Source organism: Podarcis tiliguerta (assembly GCF_965153285.1).
Source record: "Podarcis tiliguerta genome assembly, chromosome: 8".
Lineage (NCBI taxonomy): Eukaryota > Metazoa > Chordata > Lepidosauria > Squamata > Lacertidae > Podarcis > Podarcis tiliguerta.
In genome coordinates this window covers 72,356,367-72,382,573 of record NC_139541.1, presented here as the reverse complement: position 1 = coordinate 72,382,573, position 26,207 = coordinate 72,356,367, and the positions used below count along the sequence as shown (strand labels likewise).

At 47.7% G+C, this 26,207-nt stretch overlaps 1 protein-coding gene across 1 annotated transcript in view; it reads right to left on the bottom strand.

The window, feature by feature from the left end:
• KCNN4 (potassium calcium-activated channel subfamily N member 4) overlaps positions 1 to 26,207 on the bottom strand; it is a 50,015-nt gene that overhangs the window by 20,830 nt on the left and 2,978 nt on the right. Inside the window, exon 2 of the mRNA XM_083455642.1 lies at positions 1,658 to 1,753. Coding sequence (XP_083311768.1) covers positions 1,658 to 1,753 — 96 coding nt within the window. The remainder of the gene's footprint in view (positions 1 to 1,657; positions 1,754 to 26,207) is intronic.

Here is a 26,207-nt window from a genome sequence, read left to right as displayed (position 1 = left end):
GCCGCCGCCACCACCCCAAGGTCAAAGGTAGGGAACATAGGAAGCTGACTGAGTCAGAGACCATTAGTCCTTTGGATCCAGCAGGCAGAAAAGAGAGTACTTCACACAGCAAACTACAGAACTCGTTTCCGCAGGAGGCAGTGACTTGGACGGCTTTCAAATTCATAGGAGGATAAGGCTATCAGTGATTATGAGCCATTATGGCTAATTTCTGCCTCGACAACTAGAGGCAGCAATGCTTCTGAATACCAGTTGCCGACTCTTGTGGTCGGTTTATAGAATTATAGAACTGTAGAGTTAGTGGTGCTGTGGGTTAAACCACAGAGCCTAGGACTTGCCGATCAGAAGGTCGGCGGTTCGAATCCCCATGACGGAGTGAGCTCCCGTTGCTCGGTCCCTGCTCCTGCCAACCTAGCAGTTTGAAAGCACGCCAAAAATGCAAGTAGATAAATAGGTACCGCTCTGGCGGGAAGGTACACGGCATTTCCGTGTGCTGCTCTGGTTTTGCCAGAAGTGGCTCAGTCATGCTGGCCACATGATCTGGAAAAACTGCCTGCGGACAAACGCCGGCTCCCTTGGTCTCTAAAGCGAGATCAGCGTTGCAAATCCAGAGTTGTCTGCGACTGGACTTAACTGTCAGGGGTCCTTTACCTTTACCTTTTAGAGTTGGAAGGGAGCACGAGAGTCATCTAATCCAGCCCCCTCCAGCTTAACATGCTCAGAGACATTTGCACCTATGCATATAATTTAGCATATGCAGATCTCCGTCACTATCCCAGTTTCATATACGTACCTTCCCATTACCATCTTCCTGTTATAATGGCTACAGCTTCCCAAAATGAGGAATCAGGCCCTTTTAGGTAACCTTCAGCTGAGTGTCCTGTCCTTCACCCAGAAGCCCTACTGCCAGGAATTTGTTTCAAGCCTTGGGTCATTGATTTGGGGCATAATTATCCCCCTCCCAAGCCTCATCCTGTCCCTCTTTAACAAGCACAACACCTACTTTTTCTCACTCTGTGTGCTGCTTGCTGTGAGCATACCAAAATATGTACCAATTACTGGAGTGAACCTGTTTTGGGGAGGTTTTTATTTTTTTCCGTCGTTTCCATGACAACAGCTCTCCCCCAAGGGGGGTGGGAACCACCACAGGCATATTTGCATCAAGTCGGGCTGTCCAAAAGAAGGACACAAATATGCTAATTTTAGAATTAATTACTATAACGGAGATAGAAAAAACACTTCACAGAAGACTGTGACCCAGGTGACTTCATGAAGCTCAACAGGTGATCTGGGTCCTTTGTGGCCATATTTACACCCAACATTTGAAGTGCTATGGTAACGCTTTAAACAGTTGTGGCTTCCCCCAAAGAATTCTGGTGGCTGTAGTCACGGAGCTACTATTTCCAGAGAGATTTAACAAGCAATCCTTCTTCCCAGCGAATCCTGGACATTGTAAATCTGTGAGGGAAACAGGCATCTCCTAATAACTCTCAGCACCCCGAACAAACTACGGCTCCCATAATCCTTCGAGAGAAGCCATGACTGCTATCACTGCGGCATCCTAGTGCTTTAAAGGTATGGTGTGTTCGCAGCATTTTGCCAGACTGTCTGACCTCCGCTGCGCTCATTTGAGAAATAGTCCCATAGTTAGGCTTACCTGTATCTCTTTGATGTGAAAAGCCAGGATCGTGATCAGCAGCCCAGCTGTGGAGAGGGTGATGAGGCACTTCACCATGAAGGAGTATGCAAACCACTGAAGGGAAGAGGAGGGAGAAGTGAGGAGAAGGGCCAGGTGCCATTAGAGCATTATTATCATTCCACTTCATTCAGGAATCGCTTCCTATGAAGCACCTTGAAGTGATTTTGCAGTACAGTAGAAATGCATATCCAACTACTGCTTAATTACCATATTTTTTGCTCTATAAGACTCACTTTTTCCCTCCTAAAAAGTAAGGGGAAATGTGTGTGCGTCTTATGGAACGAATGCAGGCTGCGCAGCTATCCCAGAAGCCAGAACAGCAAGAGGGATTGCTGCTTTCACTGTGCAGCGATCCCTCTTGCTGTTCTGGCTTCTGAGATTCAGAATATTTTTTTTCTTGTTTTCCTCGTCCAAAAACTAGGTGCTTCTTGTGGTCTGGTGTGTCTTATAGAGAGAAAAATACAGTATATAGAAAGTTAAAACAACAGCATATGCAGAAAAAATGGAAAGTCATTGCATATATATTAAAAAAAATTATAGATACTGAATGGGATAAGAAGTCATAGCTGAAGGAGACTGGCTCCTGAATCAGGCCAATGGCCTGGCTAGTCCAACATCCAGTTTTCATAATGGCAGCCAGTTGTCTATAAACAAGTGGGCCCTGGGTGCATTTCAGCCCCTCAAGGGTGTCAGCTCTTACGCCCAGAGCCAATGGTTTGATGGTGGCTGCTGTTTGACAAGAGTTGTAGGCTCTGGTGGTTGGCCTCCCTTCAAAAACTTTGAATGGTAGCACTTAATTCCCAAATTCCTGCATTTCAGGGGGTTGGACTAGATGACCGTTGGGGTCCCTTCCACCTCTACAATTCTATGAAATGGGACCATATTTATCATAGTACTACTGTGGGGTGGGGAACCTCCAGCCCTCCGGCATGACTCACCAGACCTCCCCATTTGGCCAGCAAAGGCCATTTTGGGGAAGCCACGATTGTTGTTGTTACCACTACTAAAGTCATTAAATTTGTATCCATAGATCTCAAGGTGATTCATAGCATAAATATACAAGATAAATACACAAAATACATAATAAAAACAAGAACAAAACCAATAAACCCCTCCCACCCGCAAGCACATTTAAAAGGCCATATAACAGGCATGTCCAAAGTCTGCTTCGGGGGCCTAATGTGGCCCATCAATTTAACCTGGCCCCTGTGGCAGTATATGCCCTGGGGTAAAAAAACTCAGCAACTTAAACCCTAAAAAAAAGCTCAGCAACTTTGGTCGGCCCTCACTTCATCAAATCTGGCCCCCTTCGAAAAAAGTTTGGGCACCCCTGCCATATAATGTTAACCAGCCAAGGTCTGGTTGAAGAGGAATGTTTTCGCCTGATGCCTAGAGGTGTATGCAATGAAGGCGCCAGGTGAGCCCCCCTGGGGAGAGCATTCCACAAACAGGGAGCCACTGCAGAAAAGGCCCCGTTGTCATGTTGCCACCCTCTGGACCTCTCACTGAGGAGAAACACAAAGAAGGGCCTCAGATGATGATCACAGGGTCGGGTAGGTTCATACTGGTTTCAAATTGATGCTTTTAACTTTTTTAACTGTTGCGTTGTTTCGTTCTTTTTGTAGACCACCTGGAGGTTGCTACTGTTGTTTTTCACAATCAAGTGTTAAATAACTTTTGTGAAATAAATAAACAAGTTATGTACCTCAGCCTTAGGACCAAATGACACACTGTGTGCACTCTGTTGCAACAGTGTCGCAATGGACTTGCTTTGTTTTCCACTTAACTGAGGAAAAGAGCTTTGAGGGGGACCGCAAACTGTGAGTGGGGAGGAAGCAAAATTTGTGGGTGCTTAGCTCCTCCCTCCAAGCTTTGGGTGAGGAAAGTGACTTTTAATCAGAAAAGTAGTTACGCAAAATGCCTCCCCTTCCACCGTTTGACCCAGAATTGCAGCCTCCTCAATATTTCTTCTTTCCAATGGGGCTGGAGAGGGGGAAGTCAGAGCTTCTGTCATGTAGCTGCGAGTAAAAGAGAGTTTGATTCTCACATTCAGTTCATGCTTGGTGCATGAATGCAATTGGGAATATATGCATTCAAAGACCCTAGCTATTATTATGGCTTGATCATAGTATGAATTTGGTTGCATTTTTTGGGGGGGGGGGAGTTCCTTTCTTGCACGTTTTGCCAACCCGCTTTTTCATAGATCTTCAGTCAGTGCATCTGGCTGTTAACCAGAAGGTTGGTGGCTCCAGCCCACCCAGGGATGGCTACGGGCAGGATGACTGCATTGCAGGGGGCTGGACTAGATGACCCTCAGGGGTCCCTTCCAACTCCTCGATTCTATGATCCATATTAAATAACAATAATCATAGTAAACAAAGCTGAAGATGCTTGTTCCGTAGCCATTCTACACTTTTATGTTGTCTGTTATTCACAACAAACCCTAACCTTCCACTGGTCTTGATCTACAACGCAGCAAAAATACATTTTAATAAGGTCATAAAACAAACAGTACATAATACATTCATATATATATATATATATATATATATATAGACACACACACACACACACACACACACACACACACACCTAACAAAGCAGACAGCACAACTATACAAAACTAAGGTCAGGCATAGGCAAACTCGGCCCTCCAGATGTTTTGAGACTACAATTCCCATCATCCCTGACCACTGGTCCTGTTAGCTAGGGATGATGGGAGTTGTAGTCCCAAAACATCTGGAGGGCTGAGTTTGCCTATGCTCGGCTGTGATCATGGGTGTGGCAGATCCCGCCCCCAAATCAAGTAAATAAATAAAAATACTTAACTGACTAACTGACCAATTGTATCACAGATAACTTGGTTCTGCCCCCTGCAACATAAAGCCTGCCCCCCCAAACAAATCCTGGCTATGCCCATGGCTGTGATCATGTAGACAGTTCCTGGGGCATAAGTCCCATTTAATTCAATTGGGATTACTTTTGAGTAGACATGCATTGGATCGTGCTGTAAATCCCACTTGATGTTTAGCCAAAAAACAAACAAACACCACTTTTTTCAGTTAGCCCCTTTATACTTATATAAATTAACCATGCCCATTAAGTTCAACGGGTCTAACTCTGAGTATGACATACATTGGATGTGGCTCATACCTTTGTTCATACGTAAGCAAATCTGTTAGAACAGCGATGATATACAGTGGTGCCTCGCAAGACGAAAAGAATCCGTTCCGTGAGTCCCTTCGTCTAGCGGTTTTTTCGTCTTGCGAAGCAACCCTATTAGCGGATTAGCAGATTAGCGCTATTAGCGGCTATTAAAGGCTATTAAAGGTTTAAGGGATTAGCGGATTAGCTGCTAAAAGGCTATTAGCAGCTTAGTGCCTTAGAAAAAGGGGGTGGGGAGCGGAAAAAAATCGCAAGAATCGCAAGACATTTTCGTCTTGCGAAGCAAGCCCATAGAGAAATTTGTCCTGCGAAGCACATTGAAAAATGGAAAACCCTTTCGTCTAGTGGGTTTTCCGTCTTGCGAGGCATTCGTCTTGCGGGGCACCACTGTAAATAATACGGCTTAATGCTTGCAAATTTCCAAGCACTCCACATACAATGCATGATATAGCTCTAGCTGTAGCTAGGTAGGTCAATATTATCACCCTCCATAATGCAGATGGGACGGAGGAACGAGGGCTGAGAAGGAGCAGATTGCCTGAGACCACCTAGGGACCTCAGCCCACAGATAACATCCAAAGCGGGTACTTCCTAATTTGCGGATCCTTCTCCTATGGCTCCTAGGCTACACCAACCTGCAGGAACGTCTACGATGGCATTCAAGAATTGGCTGCCAGCACTGACAGCTGAATGGCACCTCAGGGGAACCTGGCTGGCACAAAGCTCAGGCCAAACAAAAGGAAGTAATTGTTCACAGAGTTAACAAAAAGGTTAATAACCGGGAAGGGGGTGGGAATCGCTGCAATAATTGCCACATTTTGGCTCCGTTGAAAAACCTGCACTGGTCTCCAGTTTCTTTGTGGGCCTTGGGTATCTGCCAGAGGTCCAACATCCCAACAGGGCACAACCACGGATGTCATTTACACACACACAAACACACACGGCCTGGTGCTCTGACTAGTGTCGGGAGAGCTGGGAAGAGTCATTTTGATTTCCCACAGTGCCCTTGGTGTGGCCTTGCTCCAAGGAACTGTGGGGAATGGAAACAGCATCCGTTTGGCATCCATCTGTCTGGGAAGGCAATGGAGGACTGCACCTTTGGGGGTGAGGTCAAACATTTGCAAGCATTAAGCCGTATTATTTATATCATCGCTGTTCTAACAGATTTGCTTACGTATGAACAAAGGTATGAGCCACAGCCAATGCAATTCTGGGCTGCATCAATAGGAGTATAGCATCTAGATCAAGGGAAGTAATAGTGCCACTGTATTCTGCTCTGGTCAGACCTCACCTGGAGTACTGTGTCCAGTTCTGGGCACCACAGTTCAAGAAGGACACTGACAAACTGGAACGTGTCCAGAGGAGGGCAACCAAAATGGTCAAAGGCCTGGAAACGATGCCTTATGAGGAACGGCTAAGGGAGCTGGGCATGTTTAGCCTGGAGAAGAGGAGGTTAAGGGGTGATATGATAGCCATGTTCAAATATATAAAAGAATGTCACATAGAGGAGGGAGAAAGGTTGTTTTCTGCTGCTCCAGAGAAGCGGACACGGAGCAATGGATCCAAACTACAAGAAAGAAGATTCCACCTAAGCATTAGGAAGAACTTCCTGACAGTAAGAGCTGTTCGACAGTGGAATTTGCTGCCAAGGAGTGTGGTGGAGTCTCCTTCTTTGGAGGTCTTTAAGCAGAGGCTTGACAACCATATGTCAGGAGTGCTCTGATGGTGTTTCCTGCTTGGCAGGGGGTTGAACTCGATGGCCCTTGTGGTCTCTTCCAACTCTATGATTCTATGATTCTATGTCGGAAGGTTACATGGCAGCTAGAAACATCAGCTTAGTGCACTGGCTGGTAATTTTTAAAAAAAAAAATACTGAAGTGGTTTGCAAAAAGAATGAAACGACAAAAAAAATCAGTAAAACCAGTTAAAAACAACTACAGTCAAACCTCGGTTCCCAAACGCCTCCGTTTTGGAACATTTTGGCTCCCAAACCAGAAGTAAGTGTTCCAGTTTTTGAACTTTTTTCCGAAGCTGAACGTCTGACACGGCTTCCGCTTCAGTGCAAGAAGCTCCTGCAACAAATCAGAAGCTGTGCCTCAGTTGTCAAACATTTTGGAAGCCAAACGGGCTTCTGGAACAGATTGCGTTCGACAACCAAGGTTTGACGGTATTTTTTAAAAAATAAAAATAAAAATCAACAATAAGCTAAAAACCTGATTAAAACACATGTCAACATTCTATATCTCTGCGTAGGCTTGTCTAAACAAAAAAACTCCAATTCTTAGCAGGCACTGAAAAGAGTACAGTGAAGGTGTATGCCTGATGTCAAAATGCTTCCCCCTGCCCCTCCACAATGGCACTGTGGGTTAAACCACAGAGCCTAGGACTTGCCGATCAGAAGGTTGGCGGTTCGAATCCCCATGACGGGGTGAGCTCCCGTTGCTCAGTCCCTGCTCCTGCCAACCTAGCAGTTCGAAAGCACACCAAAAAGTGCAAGTAGATAAATAGGTACTGCTCCGGCAGGAAGGTAAACAGCATTTCCGTGCGCTGCTCTGGTTCACCGGAAGCTGCTTAGTCATGCTGGCCACGACCTGGAAGCTGTACGCTGGCTCCCTCGGCCAATAAAGCGAGATGAGCGCCACAACCCCAGAGTTGTCCGCGACTGGACTTAATGGTCAGGGGTCCCTTTACCTTTACCTTTACTCCAGTAGTATATGCATTTTTGTACAATATGTCTGGAAAACTGAACCAACCCAGACCCTATGATCATCCTCTGATGATCATGCGTTAGGTGCCAGGCAAAAATATTCCTCTTTTCTGAGGCCTTTGGCCAATTAAACAATCTATGGTCTTTTAAACTGCAGGGGTGGGTTATCGTTTCGTTTGTTACTATGTTATGTATCTTCATGTTTTTATACTATAAACCACCCTGTGAGGCTCGGATAAAAGGGGGAGGGTTAAGTACTTTAAAAACTGAAATAAATAAATGAATTACAAAACTCAGAGAAGTATGAATTTTGAACGATGTCTGCATTTCCATTTTGGGTTACTGTTTTCTGAAAGCGTAACTTGGGTTGGTTTGCCTTCAAGCAAGTACTGAATCAAATGTATCCCGCTGTCCATAAGGGCAAGTTGGTGGATAGGTGGTTTAGCCAAACATCATCATGTGAGATTCTGCCAAGCTGCCAGTGCTGTGATATAGGTCATTCTTTGCCCTGAACTGTGCAGCAGAGGGCCTTCTTGGTAGTGGTGCCCTCCCTGTGGAACACTTTCCCTTCAGATAAAAAACTATGTAACTTTTAGAAGACATCTGAAGGCAGTCCTGTTTAGGGAGGTTTTTAATGTTTGATGCTTTCTTACATTTTATATATTCTGTAAGCCGCCCAGAGTAGCTGGGGAAACCCACACAGATGGGTGGGGGATAAACATCATCATCATCATCATCATCATCATCATCATTATTATTATTAACATTTGCAAGCGCGTTACCATTTTATTCCAAAAACGGCAGCTCTCTGCAGCCCTCAAAGAGGTGGTTCTACTTGTTTCTCATGGAACGGAAGGAGTTAAAACCCTGCTGCGTGGGGCAACAGATGAGGGGTGTGTGACCAATCGTGTGCTAATAAAACAATTGAATCATTGTGGGTTTTGTTGGAGGCAACAGCTTTCACCTGGGCAACCAGCTACCACCTGAACCAGGTGTTTCCAGACAGGCTTCTGGTTTCAGGGTGAGGCTGTCCCCTACACACAGACTAAAATCCTATTTACAAGCATTTGGAAATTAGGCACAGAACTTAGATGTAGAAATAAATGCGCCCGTGGAAAAGAATAACTCAGCACTCAATTCTTTCCAAGTCTGAAGGGCATTGCATACATCCCTTGGGAATTAGGAGGGTTGGCTCACTGAGCCAAAAAGGGGTCTTTTGTTCAGTGGCATAGCGTGGGTTGTCAGCACCCGGGGCAAGGCAAGTAATTTGTGCCCCCTAACCCGGGGCAAGGCAAGTAATTTGCGCCCCCCCTCCCGCTGCACTGTCCCTCCCCCAGATAGTCCCTCGCTCTCTCTCCACACCGCACCGCATGCCTGGCACACACACACCCCTCCACAGTGGGCGGCGACCCGGATCGGATTGGATTCGCACAGCCAGCACTGCAGTGAGAGAAAGTGAGTGAGCCAGGTAGGGGCAGAGAGCTGCGAGTGCGAGCGCCCCCCCCCTGCACCCCCCACGCTACGCCACTGCTTTTGTTGCAGACTTCAGGTGTCTTGCCCCTTTGGAAACTGCTGGAGGCAGAGTCAGCTCATCGGTCCATCTTGCTCAGCCTTGTTTATGCTGGGTGGCATTCGGCTAAGTTTTATTCAGAGCAAACATACTGAAAGCAATGGACCTGATGGTCACGTTCACTAATTCCAGTTGGTTTACCCCGTGGAACCACTCAGCAGTTGTCTGAGCAGGGTTTCCCCCCAGCCCTTACTTGGAGATGCAGGGTTTTGAACCTGTGACCTTTTGCATTGCAGGGCAGATGCTCTGCCACTGAGCCACGGTGTCCCCTGCTACTTTTTAAAATTTTTCAATTAAGAAAGAAGCAACTTTCTTTTCAGGGAGCTGGGCATACTGCAAAGTGCAGAGCTGGTGAACTCTCAGCCACAGATCACCTTAATCTCAGCCAAGGCATCAATATATATACAGTACAGTGGTACCTCGGGTTACGAACTTAATTCATTCCGGAGGTCCGTTCTTAACCTGAAACGGTTCATAACCTGAGGTGTGCTTTCGCTAATGGGGCCTCCTGCTGCTGCCGCGCCACCGGCGCACAATTTCCGTTCTCATCCTGGGACAAAGTTCGCAACCCAAGATACTACTTCCAGGTTAGCGGAGTTTGTAACCCAAAGTGTTTGTAATCCGAAGCATTTGTAAGCCGAGGTACCACTGTAAAAGAGTATGAGCGAGTTTTCTGTAAGGATAATAGCTCAGCAGTAGAGCATTTGCCTTGCATGAAGTACCAGATTCCCAGAGTTTCTAGTAAGACTGTGAAGAGACCCTTGTCTAAAGAAACCCAGGGAGCCCCTGCCAGTCAGTGCAGACAGTCCTGAGGTAGATGGACCCTATAATCTGGACTCAGTGTAAGTCAGGTTCCCGTGTTCCATCACAGTAAATATCAGTGTTCCCTTACGTACGCCGTTTCCTTTCCGTAAGTGATTGCAGTTAATAGCTCGCTCCATCCCCCTTGTCGGTATCAGGCTCATGCCAAACCAACAGTCAAGTGAAAATGAAACATGCAGCAGCAGAAAAGGGTCGCCTTGAGGAACTCTTGAGTTACGGTGGCAGGGAGTTCCACAGGCTCTGGAATGTAAGATGTAAGGAAGCATAGCTGTCTAAAGTTGTACTTCCAAAAAGCGGGACTGGGGCTTTGCAGCCCTGATGGTTATGACTGGAGGCAGTAATGCTTCTGAATGCTACTTGCTGGAAATGGCAGGAGGACAGAATGCTGTGGCACTTGGGTCCTGCTTGAATCTGGAATCTGACCGGCCTCTGTGAGAACAGGATGGTGAACTAGGTGGGCCACTGCAAGGATTTTTGTGTGTTTGTGTTTTCTTACGTTCTCCTCCAGGACCCCTATACTTTGGGGTGCTCTTAAGTTCCAGTTTCGTGTTGTCAGCCTGTGTCCAGCTGAGTTCTTTTACAACCTAGCAACACTCCAGATTAAAACATTCCAGCCCTGCACCCCAGTCTTTCCCTCGAAAGTGATAAAAGCTTGGAACGGTAAGGGGTCTTTGTCCTGGGGGAAAACATTTGCCTTGGTGCCGTTTCCAGAGCTGGGCTCCAGAAGGACAAAAAGGTTGGGGGGGGGGAGCACTTCTGGCCACTAAAGGACAGCCAAGGCAGTACGGGAGACACCCTGGGCAAATATTATTACAATAGGGAAGGTGACTGAGAGGGGAGGCACTCACAAGATATATAAGCAAGGCAGGCCTCAAAGGACAGCCAAGACAGACAGATAGAGGCACAGGAGGGGGCAGAGGAGAGAGCTGAGTAACCCATGCTGCCTCCTCATCATGAGTCTCTTTTTAAAGCCAAAATATATCCTGACTTTGGCCACATTCACACCATATATTTAAAGAACTACAATACCACTTTAAACAATCACGGCTTCCCCTAAAGAATTCTGGGAGCTGTAGTTCGATATGGGTTCTGGGAGGTGCTACGATTCCCAGAGTCCCCTGTGAAAAGGCATTGGTTGTTAAAGCGCTCCGAAAATCATAATTCTTCGAGGGGAACTGGGGGTTTCTCCCAAAAATACTCAGCACCTTTAACAAACTACATTTCCCAGGATTCTTTGGGCGTGAATGTAACAGGGGTCTTCCCAGCATTGCCCTTGGACAGCCCTGCTCTGCTTCATCCTCAAGTGCCTTTGCCTGACTGGAATGTGTCTTTGAACTATGATAATTCCTCTTGTTGCTCGAATGGAGGTTAGAGAGAGGTAGGGGTTGGGGTCACATGCAGAAATCTGCAACTTTTACTGTGCAAAGGTAAGAGTCATGCTTGTGATCCACCTGTTTTGTCTCCGGCCCCGCCCTCCATTTGGCAGGCGGCCCCTGGAAAGTCACCCGTGAGAGCATGCAGCCCTACTGGGTTCCTTCTTTGGTTTGTTTCTGTGAAGCCATTGGCCGATGGGGGAGTGGAGGCCCTTGCACCAAAAATAACCCCTTTTCAACACTTCTGCATTTCGCTCCAGGGCGAAATTTACCGGGAAGCTAATTTACCGTATTTTTTGCTCTATAAGACTCACTTTTTCCCTTCTAAAAAGTAAGGGGAACTGTGTCTGCATCTTATGGGGCGAGTGGAGGCTGCGCAGCTATGCCAGAAGCCAGAACAGCAAGAGGGATTGCTGCTTTCACTGCGCAGCGATCCCTCTTGTTGTTCTGACTTCTGAAATTCCGAATGGTTTTTTTCTTGTTTTCCTCCTCCAAAAATTAGGTGCGTCTTATGGTCTGGTGCGTCTTATACAGCGAAAAATATGGTGCTTCACTTTTCAGGTGGGGGGGGAAATGTTACAGATCAACACCAGCTTTTCATCCCTGCAATGCAAATTTTGCAGCAGGAGCTGCTTCACTAGTAGGAGTAACAGCCGGTCCAGGGTGTGGTCTGAGCATCCGTCAGGCATGCTGGACCAAAGTCTCTGCCCCAGTATCCTTGGAGAAGCAGGAAGGCATCCACCTGTTTTGTGGACAGATAAACAACCCCATGCTGAGCAGAAATGCAACAGGTACATCTTTGCTCAGGAAGGAACCATCGATAGCCTCCACAAATTTTTCCAGTCCTCTTTTCAAACCATTCAAGCTGGAAGCCCTCAACTACTATCAAGGCAAAGGGAAGCCACCGTGGTGCCTGCCAGGTGTGTAATCTTTTTATTCTTTGTGATTTGTTTTAAACTGTTTTGAATATTGTCTTTTAATGTTGCAACCTGCCCTAGGAACTTAAAGTGAAAGGCGGGTGATAAATGAACAAACAAACAAATAAATTACAACTCCCATCAGCCACAGTCTGCATGGCCAATGGCACCGGATCCTAGGAATTGCAGTCCAGGATGCGGGTGGCGCTGTGGGTTAAACCACTGAGCCTCTTGGCCTTGCCGATCAGAAGGTCAGTGGTTTGAAACCCCATGACGGGGTGAGCTCCCGTTGCTCGGTCCCTGCTCCTGCCAACCTAGCAGTTCGAAAGCACGTCAAAGTGCAAGTAGATAAAAAGGTACCGCTCCGGCGGGAAGGTAAACGGCATTTCCATGCGCTGCTCTGGTTCCCCAGAAGCGGCTTAGTCCTGCTGGCCACATGACCCAGAAGCTGTACGCCGGCTCCCTCGGCCAATAAAGTGAGATGAGCGCCTCAACCCCAGAGTCAGTCACGACTGGACCTAACGGTCAGGGGTCCCTGTACCTTTACCTCTGCAGAGCAAATACATCAGCTACCGCTCCATTAAGGGCACAGAGTCGTTCGCTGTAAAGAAGGCAAATTAATTTAACTTGCCACAGCTCGAGGGTGAGGTGGAATAAAGGGACCAGGAGCGGAAATAACAACTTTTGCGGCTTGGCAGCACCCACTAGGCCTCAAATCCCTTCCAGAGTTTGGATTAAAAGCTTAACATTTACAACTTGGCTCTCCTTTCCATTGAATTCCAGTCATTGCACTTGCAAGGTTTTGCGTATGTGTGTGTGTTTTCTCCCCTTTTGTGACGTCTGCACTCCTGCCATCCCTAACCACTATCCCTTACTCTCCTCCCAGCGTTGGGAAGGAACTCCTGGAGCTCTTGGCTCCTCTGCGCCCTTGCCCTGGGCAGTTCCCACTGCTGGTGGCGGCTTCTCCGTGAGAACACATGTCACCTGGCCCATCCGGATTAATATTTATCCTGTCACCGGTCCCAACGCTGCCTCCCCGCCCCCTCCAGCTCCACAGCCCCTGTCGTGAAGGGAGCAATTGTGTCCTGAACAATCGGACAAGAGAAGGAAGTTGGGCTTGCTCCATGAGCCGGGAGAAGGGGCTTGCCCGTGCCAGGAATGGTAGGCTAAGGAAATAAAGAAGGGAAAAGAGAAAAGCCAAGAAGACGCAGCCTTGTTTTCTCACTGAGGTGGTGAACCTTCCTCTGAACTGGGCCTGCGTACACAGCACAACTTTATAGCCCATTTCCCCCAGAATCCTGGGAGTGGTAATTTACCTCACGGAGCTACAGTTCCCAGCCCCTTAAAGGAACGACAGTTCCCAGGTGGGGTTGCCTTAAATGTATGGTGAGTATGCTGCCCAAGTCAAGTAATCTGAAGTTTGTATGTTTATTTAATCTGTTGGAAGATTCAGGACAGTGCAGGGTGCAGAACTAGATGGGTCACTTGCCTAATCCAGCAAACTCTTCTTACCAATTTCTTTTGTCCTACGTGCTACCGGCTGGCTGGAATCTGAAGCTGCAAGCTCTCCACGCTGCAACATACTGTTGCAGGTAGCCTTGAAAAATGCACAAATGCAAGAAACTCAAAAGGCCAGTGTGCTGCTTATTCCTCTGTGTGCCTCTTGCTTGCAAATCCTCCAAAGGCCAGACAGATCTTAGTCCTCCTTGCGGTGCAGCGCTAAAAACTGCTAGCACATTTACAAAGCTAAGCAGGGTCTTGTATAGTTTCAAATTGGATGGGAGACGACGTGTTGGGCTACATCTCTACAGTTCTATGATCAATGGGTGGACTTCTATTATCTTTGTGCTGATCCAATGAGGCAATTCTAACCTTTCAGGCTAGTGGGGACTGGATACGCACCATACATTTAAAGCACATTCCCCTCCTCACAGAGAATCCTGGGAAGTGTAGTTTATCCCACAGAACTACAGTTCCCAGCACTGTGGATAAACCACAGCTCCCTGGATTCTTACCCAACCTTAGCTGCTGAAATGGATCTTATCCGATGTGTGGAAAAACCCAAGAGAGATTTTGCTTAACTGAGCCTTGATTCAACGGGTAAGATTAGATTTTCGCAAGGCACGGCTGCTAAACAAACAAACAAACAAACATCTGTTGGATCAGGAGGGAATTAATTAGTGCACAATAAGATCAAAATACAGGTCAAGCAAAAGTGTAAATGAGTTCTTTATCAAGAAATAACCCATCTTTAGGAGAAGCAGGTCTGTTGTGCAAGAACTCCTGACCAGCTATAATTGTGCAAGCTTAATTTCCCAGAACGTGACTGGGTGGCCCACCCAAAAACAACAACAGGCTGGAAGTGCCCAGGGAAATGCACTGAAAAGTGTGGGGTGAACCAGCGAAGATGTATAAACACCCCACAAAGCCAATCAGGATGACTGCTCATTGTTTGCCCCACAAACAAATCAGAACATATGCTCAGTAAAGACCAGATCTAGGCCATACCATACATTTAAAGCCCTATGATACCACTTTAAACACTTACGGCTTCCCCCAAAGGACCCTAGGAAATGTAGTTTAAGGGTGCTAAGAGTTGTTAGGAGACCCCTGTTCCCTGACCAGAGCTACAATTCACAGAGAAGTTTCAATCTCTTTTCCCAGGGAACTTTTCCAAAACTAGTTTTTCCCCCCCTTTCGCATTACTTTTGGGTTTTTTGCCCCCCACCCCATGCACAAAAAACTCTGCTTATAAAAAAAGCAAATACAGTGGAACCCCGTGTTACATACTGTCCTCCTTACGAATGCTTCGGGTTACAAGCCCTGCTAACCCGGAAGTAGACGCTCTGGTTGCGAACTTGGCCCCGGGATGCTAGTGGAAGCTGCATGCTGGCGGTGCGGCAGCAGCAGGAGGTGCCATTAGCGAAAGCACGCCTCATGTTGAGAACGGTTTCGGGTTAAGAACGGACCTCCGGAACGAATTAAGTTTGTAACCGGTGGTACCACTGTATCAGTGAGAATAATAATAATAATAATAATAATAATAATTTGTTTGTGCCTACCCATCTGACTGGGTTGCCCCAGTCACTCTGGGAAGCTTCCAACAGAATAATATCCTGATAAACAGTATGGCTGACTGGCTAGAATCCTGAACATAAGCATTCCATGCTGCAGCACTTTGTTGCAGGTTCCATTCTTACCAGTCGTGAGATAAACAGGGGAAGGGGATGTTGCCTAATATTCGGCCTGCGAACGTCCAAAGGCTGAGGGTGAGACGGACCTTTGTGCTGGTCCTGCAAGGCAACTCTTTTATCTTCTTTCAAGACGGTTAACTGGGACTGTGTACAAAACACACCTTTAAAGCACATGCAGCTGCCAAAGAATCTCAGAAACTGTAGTTTACCCCTCCCAGAGCTGCAATTCCCAGCACCTATAGCAAACAAACTACAGTTCCCAGGAGTCTTCCCAGGAGGGGAGGGGATGTGCTTTAAATGTATGTTGTGTACTTAGCCCCGCTCCAGTAATCTGAAGTGCATGCACTAGTTGAAAAATTAGGTCTACTCTGATTTCCTTCATCCTATGAGCAGCAGGCATCCTAAGCTGTAGCAATCCATACTGCAACATTTTGTTGCAGGACCACCTGTCCTGACTCTAGAGCATGTGCAAAAATCCCAGAGCGCCACTTCCTGCTCTGTGCGCCTAAATGTCACTGAGGTGACTCAGTGAGGTCCTGTCTGTGCACCTCTGCATCTCAAGTCACATCCTTGTGCTCCTGTCTTCACCTGTTGCACATGACCTGATTTGTTTCCCTCCCCCCCCCCCACCCACACCGTTTCTCAAGAAGCTACAGGATACATACGGATCGTGACAAACTTCATGTGTACTTAGCTTCAAACCCCAACAGCGGGAGCGCACTGGGGCCAGAGTAAACAGTAGCTTGTGCCCAGCCTGAATGCGTTTGAGCTGCCCTTGTTATTTCGATGATTACAATAAAATCCACTGTAAGATGAAAACGTTTTGTTAAACATTATTCGGAAATGGTTATCGCCAGTCGACTCACACACCCTTCATCAGAAGCTGACACGGGAAAGTTTACACAAATTACCACAATTTGGTGGAGTGTGTGCAGACAGGAAGGGGCTCCGGCAGTGATTATGAGTGTGAAACTCAATCGTGTGTGTGTGTGTGTGTGTGTGTCACTTGATATGTTGCTGGTCTACAACCCCATCACTCCTGACCATTTCCCATGTTGGCTGGGGCTGATAGGACCAGAGTCCACCATCACAGGTTCACATCTGTGATGGGTGAGAAGTTCCAAATTCTCACGCCTCCTTGTTTTTCTCTTTGGAAATGCCGGTGGCTCTGCAATAGCTGCGGGTGAACCAAACATTACTTTTGCCACCTTTTATGGTCTTTGTTCCTCTCCTTGATGCTCTCCTTTCCCAGCCCCCTCATCTTATGACGTTGCCTTTTCTCTGCCTGTTCCCAAAAACTTATTTCCTACAGTCACCCTTGGGTGCCGATGGGGGAAAACACCCCTCAGCACCTGCCCGTTGCACTGCTCCGCATGCCAAAGAGTCAACATTAGTCCCTTTCCCGATTTTATCTTTCGCCTCCTGCTTCGATTTCGTTCCAGCCCATTTCCACTTAAGTGCTATGAAAACGTTTTTTTGCTCCTTTGCCTAAGCCAGAATTACCTTTCTTACTAGATAAGAAAGGTCAACTCTGTGAAGGTACGGACAAGTTGCTCAGTAAATCCCAGAGCTGCATGCCTCTGCTTGGCTCCTCTACATGTCCATTCAAATCCCAGTTTGCAAAACAATTTTTTTAAAAAATCTATGTAGGAAAAATAAGCACCCACCTTTGTTCTGTTAAGTGGAAAACTCCCACCCTTGCAACACATTAAAGAGAACTAGGGGGCAGGATTCCGGATTGTACCACTTCAGACTGCAGGTGTGTTTGGGTCACACTTGTAGATATTCCAGCATTCAACAACAACAGAAATACAACTCCTTGCATGCAGAAAACTAGAGGAGGGAGAAAGGTTGTTTTCTGCTGCTCCAGAGAAGCGGACATGGAGCAATGGATCCAAACTAGAAGAAAGAAGATTCCACCTAAACATTAGGAAGAACTTCCTGACAATAAGAGCTGTTCGACAGTGGAATTTGCTGCCAAGGAGTGTGGTGGAGTCTCCTTCTTTGGAGGTCTTTAAGCAGAGGCTTGACAACCATATGTCATGAGTGCTCTGATGGTGTTTCCTGCTTGGCAGGGGGTTGGACTCAATGGCCCTTGTGGTCTCTTCCAACTCTATGATTCTATGAGAACACCAGGGAGAAGGCTGTGTTAAAGTTTTTCCCCATTTTACTAATTTATTAATTTGTGAGGGGACATGGAAAACCATGCTCACACCCCTAAAGTGGTACAGTCCGGAATCCTACCACCACATGTCAATCAGCTGGGAAGCAACTGCAATCCAGCCATGGGTCTTCCTTCCAGCTCCTGTAGCTGAGTGAAGACTTGAACTCAGGCCTCTAAGGATGCCACCTGATTACAAACCTGCAGTCAGGAGCATGGTTTGAGTCAACCAGGGAGGTCAAAGCAAAGTTCCTTGCAAGACCTGGGTTGTAAACTATGCAAGAACTGACCTACTGGAGCAAAGCCCAGAGCTGTTTGCAAGAGCTCAGCTGTTAATCAAGTTAATCAAGAACTCTGCAAGATTCAAGGGTTTTTTTAAAGTGGAAACTAGTGTTCCTGGCCAAATAGTTCAAGGCGGATCACTTGCTAATCTGTTATAGTAAGGCTTTAAAAACAGAGCAGAAGTAAGACTGAAATCTGCTTAATCCTGATGGGTCAGCAAATTTTGACCCAGCAAGCTGAACACAGGCTACCAGACATGTAAAGGTAGCATTTATGAGATTGAAGAACGATCCCCTGGCTTGCCTGTCACTGCAAAAATGGGGCAGGAGTCAAGCACCAGCCGCTTCCATACATGACTGGTGGGTCACATTTGGCTGCATGGTCCTGCCTCTGAAAGACGCCAACGTGCATTTCTTTTTACCTGATGTTTAAGAACAGGCTCTGAAGGAGCCCAAATATTAAAATGCCTGAGCTGGCAGGAATCGGATTTATTTTCAGTCTCGGTACCAGCGAGTGACGAGGGCAACGGGGAGGTCACTATAGCCCACAGAAGGCAGCTCTAATCATGGTACTCCTTTTTTAATCCGAGTGCAATATTTAAATTGGAGCACATTTACTGAAACATTTCCCCTGCCTCCAAAAAAATAAAAATCAGCCCCCTTTCCTCTGCAGCCCAGACAGAGCCCTTTGCCTGCGTTTCCCTCCTTGTTTCTTCCAGCCAGCTTCTCCGACGTGTTCCCAAGCAGGGAGCGGTCACAGAGGGGACCTAGAACGGATCCGAGGTCTGTTTGCAGACGGAGGTTCAGGAAAAGCTCTTCATCTTCCAGGGGAAACCTGCTCCAGATCTCTGTGCCCTTGGGAGGCGGAGCTGCCGTCACATAGCAGGGCAAAAGCAAAGAGACCTCAAGCTGTAGCAAGGGAAAATATTTCCCCTTCCCAGCGGGTGGGGAGGTAGAGGGCAGGGGGGCTGCATGCCAGGACTCCTGGGTCCGGGGCTTGTGGACTTGTGCAGTCATCCTCAGACTCTGAAACAAAGGGCAGCTTTCTGTCACACGCTGTCCCAAACGCAAGGAAGTGTGGGCACAAGATGCTTCCTCAGTCCTCTCCGGGTCTGTGCAAGGTTTCCCATCAAAATTGGGGGAAGAGAAGCTATAAACCCAACACAAAGAGAGCACATGCTCTGCTCCTGTTGTATCTAATCTGCAATGTGAAATCTGTCTCAGGAAAGGCACAGCATCACTTTTTGGATCTGAACAGCACTGGGCATGCAGCTCAGGACAATGCAGGGTCTAAGTTTAGCATGGCAACAGCAGCTACACGTCCGGCTCTCGTTCTGATTGAGACCTAATAACAATGTTTTTAAAAAATTGAAAACCGGGCAATTTTAGAACACTCTCTCAGAAGTCTTCACATCAGCCCTATAAGGTAGGTCTAGAGGTCTTCTTGCTTCATTGACTTGAAAACAAAGCAAAGCAGCCCAAGCAGGTTTTTGATCTCTGGGCAATTTGCCAGACCTCTCTGCGTAGAAGCCAGAACTTTTGGAGTGATTGCCATACTTATTTTTAATTTTTTTTAACAAAGCTGGACTTCTCAAGGTCAACAAGCTCTTTCCCACACTCTCTTTATAGAATCCTGTTCTGCAGAACCACAGTCCTTCTCAGCAAGCCATTCATCAGAAAAGCGGCCTTATATGAAGGCAAGCTATTGGTCCAGCTGGTTCAGTATTGTCCACACTGATTGGTAGGGTCCTTCCTGTATATTCCGCATACATGAGAGACTGGGGGGTTCCTCCATTGCCCCACAAACATCACAATAGGATCTGTGCTACAGAGCTGGGGGTGGGTGGACAGGCTTCAAACTTGCGGCAATGATTTTGTGGAGGAGTTTTGCCAAAGATCAGAAGCAGATTTAGGGGAGAGCAACCAGTTTGGTCACCCTGGATGCGCAGCCTTGGCGGTGCCACAACTATTATTTGAAATGGAGTTCAAGAGGCAGGGAGCGCTGAATTTTGGTGTCACCTAGCATACCACTTAAATTTGAGGTCCCAAGGCCTGCCGCTGCTGAGATCCACCAACCAGAGTCTGGTACGACAGACTTACTTGCAGAAATAAATATGAACTCAGGAATTCGTTTTGAGTACCAAAGACTGACCGAAACTCGCAAAAAGCTACTCCCGGTTAATCTGCCAGGAGGGTGGAGTCTTTTCGTTGCTGCTATCGTTAAACAACTGGGATATAGGTCTACCTCTAAACGTATACTAAGGTATCTTGCAGATTTTGCAGAACCACACAGTTGTGAATCATTACCATGAATTGCTGTTGATCCCAGCAACTTATTTTGGCTTGCCCATTGCAGTCCTCTCTTGCAATGCCATTATTTGATGAGGAAGAGGTGCTTAACCCATCCCACTCCCCATTGACCTCACACTCCTTTTGGAGCTCAGTTCAGCAGGTGGATTTTAAGCGGTTGCAGGGCTGATTTCCAGGGGAGGATCAGGGTATCGGGGAATAATTCAGCAGCCCCTGACCTGTCAGTTCTTCCTTGCATGTTAAGGGTTTGGTTCTTCATTCCTTATAAGATACAACACCTGCTTTTTTTATTCTCCCCGCAGTGATTCGCATGGTCTACTGCCCTCAACCTAGTAGTAGGTAAGTAGATGAAATTAACCACCACCACACAAATTGAGGTGTAAAAAAAAGAACTTTGGAAAAAGCAGGTCATGCCCCAATTTATTGTTCTCACTAGTGTTGCTACTTCCTCCTCCTCTCTAGTCTGAACTGCTGTACTTTAAAAAAAAAAAAAACATTTGCGCAACAGGCAGAAATTCAGCAGGTCTTTTCCCCAGTCACCACATCTCCAGGGCACACTGCTCCTGTTGTATTTCTGCTTGCCATACCTCTCTTACCAATGCAACCCTCTCAGGCCGGCAGGCGCACACACACACACCCTGCAAAAGATGGCAACACTGTTTGGCATTTACAAAGGAAAGCTCAGAGATTGAATTCCTGGCACATTCTGGAAGGGGATCAAGGAGGAAGTAGCTAATCACCCTACAAAGACCCACCTTACACTCTGGGAATGACTGCTCCACAGGAAGTCTCCTTCAAACACTTTAGAGGTTTAAGAAGCACTTTATAGATGCCTGCTGCTGCCCAGCCACCTCCAAACCCTGTCACTGCCTCAGCTTTGGTGATGTCACAGAATGTTTACGGGCATTCTAACAGCTGAGGAGAAAGGACCAGTTATGGAATGCTAGCGACTGGTGATGTCACAGAATGTTTACGGACAATCCAACTGGGGATGACTCAGAAGGGTCAGATAAGCAAGACTGACAATCTGCCTCAGCTACTTTATCTTATGGATCACTTAGGCTGGCCTACAAACACACACACAATCAATTGCGGGCTTTAACCTCAGCACCTTCTGTGTTATGCAACCGGTACAAATCTTTCACTTCAGCACGCCATTGCCCCGCTATGTTGGGACTTGTCCATTCAGTCCTGCACCCCACCCCTGAATAAGCACATTCCCTTCCCTTTTCCGTGGTCTTGGTGTCCCCAACGTCCTTCCGCCCTGCAGGTCTCTAATTGCAGCAGGAGCAAAATGCAATAAATCTCAAGGGAGGGGGTGGAGGAGACAAGCCAGAGCGAGGACTTTCTGTTTCCTGCTTCCTTAGTACAGGAGACATTTTTACGGGGTGGGAGATCGGCAGAGCTTGGCATGCTTAGCAATGATCCGCACCATACAATTAAAGCACATTCAATGCTTGTTTAAAACACATAGCTTCCCCCAAGAATCACGGGAACTGTGGTTTGTTGTGGGTGCTGGGCATTGGAGCTATATGAGGGGGGATCTAGAGTCCCCCAAATTCCTTGGGGGAAGTTGTGTGCTTTATGTTGTATTGAATGTGCTTTGAATTGTTGTTGACACCCATCTGTCTCGAGAGACAATGGAGTGCACTCCAGGGGTGAAGTCAAACCTTTGGTGAATCACAGCGCCTGCCGTGGCTGCAGAGATTGGTAACTTGTAGCTGCTGCCTCCTGTGTTGTTTTTGCTGTGTTAGCAGCACAGAAGCAGGGGATTTGAACCCTGGTCTCCCAGGCCGTGGTCCGACCCTCTAACCACTACACCGCACTGGCTCTTGGTGATTTTTGTGTGCCTGCTGTAGCACTTGTAATGATTTTTAATTGTGTTATGATTGGTCCCTTCCTTTCTTATATTGCACTTCATTGCATTCCACTTCGAATTCTGCAGAACTTTACAGAATTCAAAGGATAAATGTTCTTCTTTACAGCCTTGCCCTGGACCACCAAAATGAAGTTTGCGGACCACCAGTGGCCCACAGACCATGGTTTGGGAAGCCCTGCCCTATATTAACACAAAAGGGGGTGGGATTAAGACTGGGAGAGCATGGCTGGTCTAGGCCCACCTAAACAGGTTGTGCAAAGAGGAACTCTGAAAAGACAGATGCAAAACGACAGAAACCCAAACCCCACTTGTTCCCTGTTTTTCCCCATGGCGCCAGACAGTCAGCAGCATTTGTGCAAACTGCTTCGGAAAGTCTCCAGTTGAAGGACCTTTGGTTCTGAAAGATGCTGAGCTATGATAAACTTTTAATTGTAAGTGCTTTCGAGAACCTTTTCATATTCTTTTCGGTTTCTGTTCCTCCCGTTTGTTTTGGCTTTGGGAGTTGAGCGGAGGATGCCCTCTGAATGCCCGTCTCTGGGAATCGCAGGTGGGAAAGGTGCTCATGCTCTGGCTTGTGGGTTTTTGTGGGAACAGGATGCTGGACTAGGTAGGCCATTGGCCTGATCCCATAGGATTCTTCCTATATTCTTATTTGAAACTCAGCCTCCCAGCTGCTGTGCTGGAGCAGCTCAGTACATCTAAGCTTTAATGCAGCGATGGGGCACCTGTAACCCCCCCCCCCACAACTCCCATCATCCCTGACCTTTGGCTGCGCTGCCTGGGGAGTGGAGTGAGAGTGGGAGCTTGTCAACAGCTGGAAGGCCATAGGTAGAGTGGCAGAGCATGCTTGGCATGTAGAAGGGCTATGGAATCTCCAGGCAGGGCCAGGGAGGTTCCCTGTCTCAAATCCTGAAGAGGTGTAGACAGTACTGAGCTCAACATACCAGTGGTCTGACTTGCTGTAACGTACGGTAGCTTCTCATGCACCTTAAGAGGAGATTAGCTTCTATGTTTGGCTGCTGGTTTTGTGGGAAGGGTCATAGCAGTTTGACTTCATCCCCCAGAGACACACTCCATTGTCTTTTGCGAAAGATGGGTGCCAACCATGGACGTAGCCAGGATTTTTGTTAGAGGGGCAGACTTTTGTTTTGGGGTGGGGAGAAACTCAGATTTGTACTGATTTTTATTGATTGGGGGGACAGCTGTCCACCCCCCACTCCCCTTGGCTATGCCCATGATGCCAACAACATTATTCCAGCCTTTGGCAACCTTGATACCCCCTGCTGTCTTGGACCACAGCTCTCATCCCCAAATCAGCTGGCAGGCACCATGTTGGAATATTCCAATAAAAGCATTGCTGATGTCCTGCAAATGGGGCGGGGGTGGCGCTGTGGTCTAAACCACAGAGCCTAGGGCTTGCCGATCAGAAGGTCGGCAGTTCGAATCCCCACGACGGGGTGAGCTCCCGTTGCTCAGTGCCTGCTCCTGCCAACCTAGCAGTTCGAAAGCACACCAAAAAGTGCAAGTAGATAAATAGGTACCACTCCGGCGGGAAGGTAAACAGCGTTTCCGTGCGCTGCTCTGGTTCTCCAAAAGTGGCTTATTCATGCTGGCCACATGACCCAGAAGCTGTACGCCGGCTTCCTCGGCCAATAAAGCGAGATGAGTGCCACAACCCCAGAGTCGTCCGCACCTGGACCTAACGGTCAGGGGTCCCATTACCTTGACCTTAATGTCCTGCAAAGACACACCACATCGTTTTCTTCCAGTTTCACAATCTCTTTCTTATTTCAGAAGTCTTGTTTCCCAGCATGCACAGAACTTCCTAAACTGCATTAACTGAGCGCTTAAAGTCAGCGGCCTATTATCATCAGCCATCGCTGTCTGGCTGCCTTTGGCTTCCTGAAGCAGACAAGCAGATGAAGCCAGCTATGTAGACTTTTCATTTGCATTACAAATGTGGGGTAATACAAACACCAGCGTAAGCCTCACTTGTGAAGAAAGCTTACAGCCCTTTTGTTATCAAGGGGGGGAAATCTACAGTTAAGAGCTGCCTGCAGGGCAAGGGAAGTATTTGATGAAGTCAGAGCCAAGATGACTCAGACCAGAGAGCAAGCTCCACACCTAGATCCACCAGCACAACTTACCCAAGGAGAAACTCTGTTCTCTTGGTTGTGGTGTAGCCAGTCTGATCCAGTGTGGCGTAGTGATGAGAGTGTCAGGGTCTAGGATCTAGGATCTGGGAGACCAGGGTTCAAATCCCCACTCAGCCAGGAATCCCACTGGGCGACCTTGGGGCCAGTCACTGCCTCTCAGCCTAACCTACCTCACAGGAGACCAACTAAGTTTGTTATTGGTATGAGCTTTCGTGTGCATGCACACTTCTTCAGATACGAAAGCTCATACCAATAACAAACTTAGTTGGTCTCTAAGTCCTACTGGAAGGATTTTTTTTATTTTGTTTTGACTATGGCAGACGCGGGTGGCGCTGTGGGTAAAACCTCAGCGCCTAGGACTTGCCGATCGTCAGGTCGGCGGTTCGAATCCCAGTGGCGGGGTGCACTCCCGTTGCTCAGTCCCAGTGCCTGCCAACCTAGCAGTTCGAAAGCACCCCCGGGTGCAAGTAGATAAATAGGTACCACTCCAGCGGGAAGGTAAACGCCGTTTCCGTGTGCTGCGCTGGCTCGCCAGACGCAGCTTGTCACGCTGGCCACATGACCCGGAAGTGTCTCCAGACAGTGCTGGCCCCCGGCCTATAGAGTGAGATGAGCGCACAACCCTAGAGTCTGGCAAGACTGGCCCGTACGGGCAGGGGTACCTTTACCTTTACCTTTTATGGCAGACCAACATGGTTACCTACCTGTAACTACCTCACAGGGTTGTTGCGGGGTGGGGGACAAGTGTCAACACCAACTTGAGCTCCTTGGAGAAAAAGTGGGATATAAACGTGAAAATAAATAATATAAATAAAAAGTCCCCAAGTTGCTCAAGGTTCTCTTGCTCCCCATTCCATCCTCGCAACAACTCTGTGAGGTAGGTTAGCCTGAGAGGCTGGGACTGGCCCAAGGTAATCCGGTGGGCATCACTGGGATAGCTCAGTCAGTGGAGCATGAGGCTCTTGATCTCAGGGTTATGGGTTCGAGACTCACATGGGGTGGAAGATTCCTGCATTGCAGGGGGTTGGGCTAGATGTCCCTCATGATCCCTTCCATACAATTCTATGATTCTGTGATTTGAACCCTGGTCTCCCAGGTCCTAGTTCAGCACTCTAACCACTACACCATGCTGGCTCTCCCTTCCACTACATCTCCCTGTTTAAAGCACCATCACTGTTTTGTCTTCTGGTAAGATGTAGAGGAGGGGACGCGGGTGGCGCTGTGGGTAAAACCTCAGCGCCTAGGACTTGCCGATCGTCAGGTCGGCGGTTCGAATCCCCGCGGCGGGGTGCGCTCTTAGCAGTTCGAAAGCACCCCCGGGTGCAAGTAGATAAATAGGGACCGCTTACCAGCGGGAAGGTAAACGGCGTTCCGTGTGCTGCGCTGGCTTGCCAGATACAGCTTGTCACGCTGGCCACATGACCCGGAAGTGTCTGTGGACAGCGCTGGCTCCCGGCCTATAGAGTGAGATGAGCGCACAACCCTAGAGTCTGGCAAGACTGGCCCGTATGGGCAGGGGTACCTTTACCTTTAAGATGTAGAGGTGTCTTTAAAAAATAAATATATGTTACTGCAGACACACATGGACTTGTCTGTGGACACAAACAGTGGGCTCTTTTCTCCTCCAACACAGAGGTACGCAAATCAGTGAATATGGAGGGTCTTCTTTTCCCAAGGGTGTTTTTTCTTTCTGTTTCTGGGGTGGGGAACCTCCAGTTCACCTCCTCCCATGAAGTCAAAGGTGGCACTCCAAGCTTATCAATCCGGCCCTCAGGATTCTGCCCTCTGGACAGCCCACCTCTCCAAGCCATTGTCCTTGCTGGGCCTCTTCCGTGCTCTTTCGCTTGGCTGGAATGCATCCTCAAACTGGGACAATGCCTCTTGCTCGTAGGAGTGAAGAGGTGTGTTTGGGTGCTCAGAAACCTCTGGCTTTTCCATGGCTGTAACACACAGCCTGCTGTAAGTCACAGCCA